Here is an 8,185-nt window from a genome sequence, read left to right as displayed (position 1 = left end):
CCCGGGAAGAGCGCAATGATGGTGCCAACTTGGGCCAGTGAAGCAATGTCCTCCACAACTAGACTGAAGAACAAAACGACAGCAACTTGTCTGTTTCTTCCCCCAATTCCCCAGCGCTGTTCCCATCCCCGAATTCACCAATTAAAAAAAAAAAAGACTACAGCACACACAACAAGGAGAAGTGTAGTTTTGGAAATTTCCATCCTCACCAACTGTGAGAGTGTGCGTTTGCACACGTGGGCGTGTATGCCAGGTGACGATGGTGCGTGTATTCTTGCCGTGGGTTGAAGTCAGGAAGTGGAAAAGGCGGTATTGTCCTAAGAGCCGGGTAGGATTTCAACAGGTGGTGACGGCGACGGCATATTTTGGGCAGAGGGTCCCACATGGCAAAGGGAGGCGGGGAAATGTGGAGGCGGGTTTGGAGCATGTGGAAGGTTTCCGTGTGCAGGGGGAGTGGGCAGTAACCCAGGAAGAGAAGTAATGGGGCTTCTACCACCCACAGAGCTTTTGGACCTGCTGCTCCGAGCAGAGCCGGGAGCAGGCTCGTTCTGTAATCGGAGCTCATGGTCCCTGCTTCGCAGGGCTGGTTGCTGTGAGTGTAAGATGGACAGGATGTACTCAAAAGCACTGGGTAAATGATCGGAAAGCGAAAGGGACACCAGCTATGCTTTCCCCAAACACCACAGCCAGAGGCCGGGCTCCTCCCCTGCAAGTGTCCACGAAACTCACAGTGAGGCGTGAACCTTTCCACCCACAACAGCCCCCAGGCTGAAGGACTCTCTCTCCCTCCTGGGGTATCTCAGTCTCAGGTCAGACACACGGCACTGCCACCCTTGACTCCTGCTTCCCGTCGCCACCATGGCACCTGGGAGGGCTGGGGCTCTCACAACCCCAAGTCCGCCCCAGGCGAGGCCTTTTCTTCCCTACAGCCCCTGCCTGCTGCGCCCGCTCCCCTGAGGCTAACTCTTGCTAAGGCACCCTCTCTCCCCATAGAGCAGGCTCCCAGGCCCCAGCTCCAGGCCCAGGGCCACCTCAGCGATCCCCAGGCCCTGTGCTTCCCTCTGCTCCCCGGGAGACTGTGGACTCTTTGGGGACAGGTCTGACGCACCTGTGCTGTCCATGGCCACTCAGCGCCAACAAAAGCCCACGCTCAGTGCATAGCAGGTAGATGGAGGGTGGACCAACCCCTAGTGGCCCCCCACAATGTCAGCGAGACGGCCAGCACCACGGCCAGCTGCCCCATCCTACCTGGGCCCTCACACCATCTTGCCTCTGCCACAGGAGGTGCCTCCTGGGAAGGTCTGGGGGAGCAGAAACCTGAGGGGGCCCCAGAATGGACAGGGGAGTGGGGCAGCCCTTAGAAGCCCAGCCTGGGGATGAAAGACAGTGGTTCAGAGACCTGGGCCTCGCCCAGGCACAGTCCAGGGTGGCAGCTGCCTGACCAAATGATCCCTGAGGAATGCGTGGTGGACAGGGAGCAACACGGGCTTCTTGAGCACCGGGCGGGACCAGAGCTGTGGGAGGGGAGGCCTAGCTGCCCTTTCACAGACCTGCTGGGAGCCACCTACCAGCCCAGAGGGTGAGCAGGTGGGAGCTAGAGCCGTCTGATTAGACAATAAAACAGGGAACCTTAGGCGCGAGGCCCTCTGTGCAGGGTGGAGTGGGCGGGCCCTGAGCCGCAGGGCAGCCCCCGCAGGAGGAACCTTGAAGGGCTTCCTGGACCACGTGGCAGGACTTGGGCGTTCGCCCTGCCTATAAGGAACAGCCCTGGCCTGGGCGAAGGACAGTTGGCCCCCCCCAGGTCCCATCCCCTTACCCGTTCTGTCCACTCTTTCTTGGCTCCTGGCACGCGGGGCCTGGGGCACGGCTGGGGCAGCTGTGTCTCCCACATTTGGTCCAGGTCCAACTTGGGGTCCAGGAGCTCGGGGAACCTCACTCTTCTCCTGCTCCAGCGAGGCAGTGGCGTTGAGCCGTGAGCGGGCCTGGGGCTGCGGTGGTGGTGGAGGCTGTGGGCTCGCAGGAGGGGCGCTGGAGTCCATTCTGCCGGTGAGAAAAGCTGCAGGTCAGACGCACATCAGGACCAGCCGAGCCCAACCTGCTCCGGCCTCTAGTTTTCGGTAAGGAGAAGGGACTGCAAAGTGAAACAGGGTGGGGACTGCCCAACATTCTCTATATGGTCTCATTCAACCTGACAACAGCCCCGTAACACCATCCCCGTGTTACAGACAAGGAAATCAAAGCAGGAAACGCATTCAGGGCCATCTGCTCAACAGGCCCCAGCAATCAGGGGCTCGGGCCGTCACGTCTGAGGCCTCAAGTCCCTGCCTCACCAGGCACGAGCCGTGAGGCCTCGGTGTCCTCATCCGAGCAGCCGGGATAATGGACTGAAGTGAGGCGTCAACAAGGCGTTCCACGCACGCAGAGCACTGGGCACTCTGCCTGGCTGTGCTGGGCTGCGTGGCGGCCTCTGCATGATGTGTCTACCCCAGTCTGGAGGGTGACCTGACTTGGAAAAAGGGGGCTTTGCTGATGTAATTAAAGATCTTGAGATGAGATCATCATGGGTTAGGTGACTGGTGTCCTTACAAGAAGAGAAGGGAGACACACAGAGACCCAGAGAGAACACCAGGTGAAGATGAAGCCAGAGGCAGAGACTGGAGTGATGCAGCTGCAACCCGAGGACCGCCGGACACCGGACGCTGGAGAGAGGCCAGGGAGGGTGCACCCCGAGAGCTCCCCCGAAGGAGTGGAGGGGGAGGACCACAGCTGGCGGGGCCAGGGTTTAGTCAGATCTGCCCAACTCCAAAGCCCTCCACACCAGCCCGGAACCACAGGACAAAAGCTCAGAGCTCGAATGTCACCAGGTAGGGACACTGAACACACAGTGATGTCACCATGTGGTCTGTCTCCGGACAGATGCTAGAACGGACTGGAGCACACGGTTCTATGGCCGTCTCATGACTGGGGAAAGGGCTCGATTAGTCAACAAAAGGGGCTGCATGTGCTGTTTCACAAACCACTGACACAGGGCAGCCAGTCACAGGCCCTGGGGCTGAAAGCTGAGCCTGGGGGCCCCGGCTGGGCTTCAGGGAATACACCCCCTGAAATTGTGGGGGCAATGTGTGCACAGTGTGGGGATGCTGTGAGACTCTTCCTCGGATTCCTCAGATTCCCATGACCCTCTCCAGACTCAAGGCCATGTCCATCCGCACTGAGATGAGGACACTGAGTGCAGAGCAGGGAGAGGCCGACCCAGCCCTGACCTGGCAGAGCTCCCTGCCCTCGGCTCTGCCCCCACCAGCTGTGTGGTCCTGAGTAGGTCATGCCCCTCTCTGCACCCCAGTCTCCTCAACTGAAAATGGGGACAATTGTCCCATGCTCGGGGACACTGTGAGGTCCAGAGACCACGAGGTGCATGAGAGGGGCGAGGGTCCCAGACATCTCCAAACACCCAGCTCCACGCACCCAGCCTGCTGGAAGCAGTAGGTGCCCGACACATGTTTCTGATGACTGCTGTCACAGGAAGGGGTGCAGGTGGCCCCAGGCGCCATACGCCAGTTCCAGGGGTATCCAACCATGTTTACCTTGTCACCAGCTACAAGTGGGTCCCAAAGATCGGATCTGTGTCCACCAAAGAACCCTGTAGATTTCAATCTGCACATTTCTTCCTCAGAGGTACTGAGCCCTTATTTGAAAATAAGGTTTCCCCCTGGGTGCAAACCAAAAGCACGGCCAAGCCACGGAATCTGCCTGGAGATCAAAGCAATGCTCCGTGCTGCTTCCAAACTCCAGGCTTCCGGGAACCAAACAAAAAAAGAGGCAACTTCTGCAAAACTCATCATTTAGCTGCATGCAGGCCAAAGTGAGCACACAGCCGCTATGGGTCAGGAAATTAGCGGTGACTCAGCATACGCAACCCAGGCATGTGCAGGCCACCGGCTAACCTGAGGCAGCAAAAAAGGCAGGACTTTGAACCAGGGGGGCCCCATCCTACCTCGTCATCGCCAGTGGCTCCCACTGCCCTCAGAATCAAGTGCCATCTTCTTGGGATGGCAGAGGGCAGCTTGCCTGAATGAGGGCTGACTTATGCCAGGGCACCTAGGTCATTCATAACAATCATGACAAACATGTATGTGGAACGTGCTCTGTTTCCAGCAGTTCCCACAGATTTTCCCGGGGTTCCACTTGCAGTCAGCCAAGTGTGCTCTAGTCTACCTGGAAGGAGAGGTTCCCGCTTGAGGCCACACAGCTCAGTGTAGGAGCTGGAATTCCAATCCATAAAAACTACACCTCCTCTTCCCTGATCCACTCACTCCCAAAACGCGCTGTCCCTCCACGTCCATGTGCAACTGCTGACCACACCTTTGCTCTTGCAAAGCCATCTTCCTGGTGTCCATCACAGCTGTACTTCCCAGCGCCGTCCAGAAAGGGCAGTCATGGCTGTTACAGCCCCTCCATATGGGGCTGCACTATACAGCTGTTAGCCATGACCTTGCATGTGAATGTTCAAAGACAAGGAAAATGTGTGTGTAACACTGGTAAGCAGGATTTAAAGCAGCACGAGATATTAGCCCCAGTCTATTTAGGATGAAAACAAAGTTTAACTGCCAAAAAAGATGGAAGAAAATGGCTTCAAAATGGTAATACTATCTCTGAGTGGAGGGACGGGTGGTTTTATTTTATTCCTTTTCTAAATGTATTTCCCTAATTTTCTATAATGAATGCGCAAGATTCTCGGAATTACAACAAAAATGTTAAAAACCCATCTGTGACCAAGCCCTAAGGGAGCAGGCCCAGGGGTTCCCAAGGTCTGGGATGTCTGCTCTGGCTGGACCTGGCCCAGCCCCCAGCTCAGGGCTGCTCCTCAAGACAAGGGCACAAGGACCTTGGGGGCTCCCAGGTAACTATTTTTGCCCCAGAGTATTAACAGCCAAACTAAGGAACATTCTGGCCCCACCCAAGTGCCAAGTTCACAGGAACAAAGGGGGAGTCAAGGTGGGAGGGCCCTGGGCAGTGATCATGGGCAGCCAGTGTCTCCCAGTGGCCAAGTGCCCACCGTTACACCTGGCACCTGCTCTGTGCCTGGCCCGATCCTGTGTCAGGCACTGTGCACGGACCCCCTGCCCAGAGAGGACTCCTACGGCCGGCCTGCGAGAACTCAGTCTGGATGAGAAGAACAATACCTGGACAGACAACCCCAAACCTGGTCGCTTGGGGCTGCAAGCACAGAAGCGAGGCCTCACAGAGCTGCGGGAAAAGGCAGGGTGAGGATTCCGGAAGAAAGCCTGACTAAGCCTTCAGGACCAGGAGGTGAGAGCCAGGCGAGGGTGACGCGAGGAAGGGAGGCGTGTGGGCATTCCAGCAGGGGCTGCCCAGGAGGAGAGGCGGCAGCGGGAGACTGAGCCGGCCATGTGGCCGGGAAGGTGCAGGAGGCTAAGCAGTGATCTCTAGGGAGGGGACACAGGAATAAGGAAAGAGGCTGAGTGGGTGTGGGAGGCAGGTCCCGAGGGCCTGAACCAGTGCCGGGCTCTGGACCAGAGGGAAGTGCAGGATGGTGCCGAACAGGGAAGTGGCAGTTAAAGAACCATCAGGGCTCTGTGGGGACGTGAGAGGTACCACGGAGGGGGCTGGGTGGCCATCCAGGAAAAGCAGAGGAGGCCTGGCCAGCGCAGGCATTCGAGCACAGCTCTGGAGCCAGGAGGGACAGAGCGTCACCAACTGAATATGAAGGGTGGGGAGAGAGAGGGTGGCTGGGTTTGCTAAGGGCCATGGTGGCGGTGCCACTTTCGGAGGTGGGGACGTGGGGGAGAGGAGAAGGACGTGGACGAAGCATAAAGCTCCTTCTCCACGGGGATTCTTCTTATGGTCTCTGTCCTGCAGCACAGGCACTCCTGGGCGCCAGGACTGGGCTGGGTGCCCCTCTGTGACCAGTCCCGCAGGCCTGCGAGGGGCAAGGGAGCCTGAGGGGGGAGCCCCTCCACACACTCTTCCATCCTGGGAAGGAAGGCGAGATGCGGTTTCCCAGCAACCTCTCCTGAGTGCAGTCAAAAGTCCATCTGCTGGGTTGGGGGGAGCACAAAGGAACCTCTATCGAAACCCCTGGTCAGACGCCGAGGGTCTCTCATGAGAATCACAGGAGGGGACGTGGGCAAGCGTGGCCTCCGGGCTTCCAGCACAGCTCCCTCACCGGGGCTGCCGTGAGGTCAGGCGGCCAGCACCCAGGGCAGCGATGGATCCCAGCAGAAGGGAAAGCCCTTTACAAATGGGCTGAACGCCAGGGGTCACTGTCCAAGGTGAGGAGAGGCGGGGCCGCACTTGCCTGGGCGGGTCACCAAAACCCCAGCAAGCCTCATCTTCCTCATGTGAAATGGGGCGACAATTCCTACCCTCAAACGACTAACAGGATTAAATACTGCACACATGTGAGTTCCTTGGAATAGCTTAACATCAACTACCAAAAATGGGGTGGAGGACGCGGCCATCACGTCCAAAAGGGGGGGGTCAGATTCCCCAGAAAGTTTCCATCTGCCAAAACAGAAATAAACGTTCCCGAGGGCCGGGTTTACACCAGCCAGGGTCTAAGGGGCTGCCATCACCCCCATCCTCCCACCCCCTAGGAGGGGCCCCAGAAGGAAAGTTACTGCCACACAGATTCTAGCCGGGCTGCGAGCTCTTCAGTCTGACCCAGAGGCTGCCACGCAGGCTGGCCCGGTCCCCACTGGGTGACTGAACCCCCGTCGCCCACGAGCCACCACCTGGGGGCCCAGGCGCCGTCCAGCAGGCCAGCGGGCACTGAGGGCGGCCCTGGGTCCCGCCGACAGCCGCGGGGGAAGGGCCATGACGGGGCAACTTGGGACCGTCGCTGCGGGGAGGGGGCGCGTCCTGCCACACGCCCGGCCCCCCGCGCCACGGGCCGCCCGCGTTTCAGGTCTGTTTGCACCCCCGGGGTTTTGGCGACTAGGCTCCCCGGCGTCACTGTGCTCGGGACGCGAGTGCCCCGGGGCGCTGGGGCCGAGGGGGCTCTCACCACCCGAGGAAGACCCCACCCAGGCACAGGTCGCCGTGACGCCGCGGAGCGGGCGGGGTCGCGGCCCTCCAACTTCTGGGGAACTTACGGGGGGAGTGGGGGGGGCGGAGGTGTGGCGTTGGGACTAGCTGCCCATCTGCTCCTATGGGGAAACTGAGGCCGAGGAGGGCGGGTCCTCCCGGCGCCCCCAGGTCTCTTTGCAGCCGCCCGCACAGCCATCCCCGGTCCCTCAGGACTCACCCGCCTCTGAGTGGGCTGCACGAGGCGCCGCGACGTCCTCGGGCCTTCCGGATCGCCGCAAAGTTGCTTGGGAGGAGAAGGACTCGCCGGGGCTGAAGGGAAGCGGGACAAGCGGGAGGCACTGGCTGCAGCGCGAGCCGGCGAGTGAGGCCCACCGACGCGGCCTCGAGTAGGCGGTGCCGGCTCGGCCCACTGAGCGGCCGGCGCGCCTGCCAATCACTGTGCGCCTCCGCCAATCACGGCGCGCCTCGCCAGGCGGCTGCCCAGCGCGGCCATGCTTGAGGGCGCCGGAGGGGCGGGTCCAACAGGGAAAGTTTCCGAGCGGTCTCGGGCCCCAGCCCCTCCCCATCATGTCCCCGCCCCGTCCTGTCCCGGCCCCGCCCCTCCGCCGGCCCGCCCTGGCTCCGTCAGCAAGGCGCCTGTAACAGGTGGTTGGACCCTTGGACGAAACATGGTCCACCTTTTACCCGCCACTCTGGCCCCAACTTCAGATTCATTATACTTTCTATTGCAATATTAACAGATTGAGCGCCGACTGTGCGCCAGGTGCCTTAATTCCAGCATGGCCATTGAGAGCTGGCTCCCCTGATAGAACAGCAGAGATAGAAAAGTGTGGCCCATTTAAGTGTATGTATATAGCCAATGCTGCTTTAAAGGCATGAAATCAAACGCACGTAGCACGCTTTTCACAAGGTGATTGTGGGATGCGTTTAAGAATATACCTATATTATTAGCCCAGGGAGTGACACAGGCTCAGGCAGTTTGGAAACCGTCTTCTTTGGTCCTGTCCTGCGTCTGAGAGGTGTGTTTTGGAGATTGTGGGGAGCCATGGTTACAGCTAATTCAGAGCCTTACAGACTGGCTCAGTTAATGCTTAACCTGTTTCTGCTCCTAAGGCATTGTCTCTGCCTGCACCTG

The 8,185-nt window shown here is 59.4% G+C and overlaps 1 protein-coding gene across 1 annotated transcript in view; it reads right to left on the bottom strand.

Moving 5' to 3' along the window:
- The window catches only part of WFS1 (wolframin ER transmembrane glycoprotein), a 26,543-nt gene extending 19,014 nt beyond the window's left edge, over positions 1-7,529 (bottom strand). Inside the window, exons 1-2 of the mRNA XM_019628455.1 lie at positions 7,268-7,529; positions 1,817-2,040 (exon numbers count right to left, since the gene is read on the bottom strand). Coding sequence (XP_019484000.1) covers positions 1,817-2,039 — 223 coding nt within the window. The 5' untranslated portion in view covers position 2,040; positions 7,268-7,529. The remainder of the gene's footprint in view (positions 1-1,816; positions 2,041-7,267) is intronic.
- Positions 7,530-8,185: the final 656 nt, after the last annotated feature.

The sequence above is a fragment of the Hipposideros armiger genome, unplaced genomic scaffold, assembly GCF_001890085.2.
Source record: "Hipposideros armiger isolate ML-2016 unplaced genomic scaffold, ASM189008v1 scaffold_790, whole genome shotgun sequence".
Classification (NCBI taxonomy): Eukaryota; Metazoa; Chordata; class Mammalia; order Chiroptera; family Hipposideridae; genus Hipposideros; species Hipposideros armiger.
The sequence above is the reverse complement of the archived record's forward strand: the minus strand, read 5'-3'. Positions and strand labels throughout refer to the sequence as shown.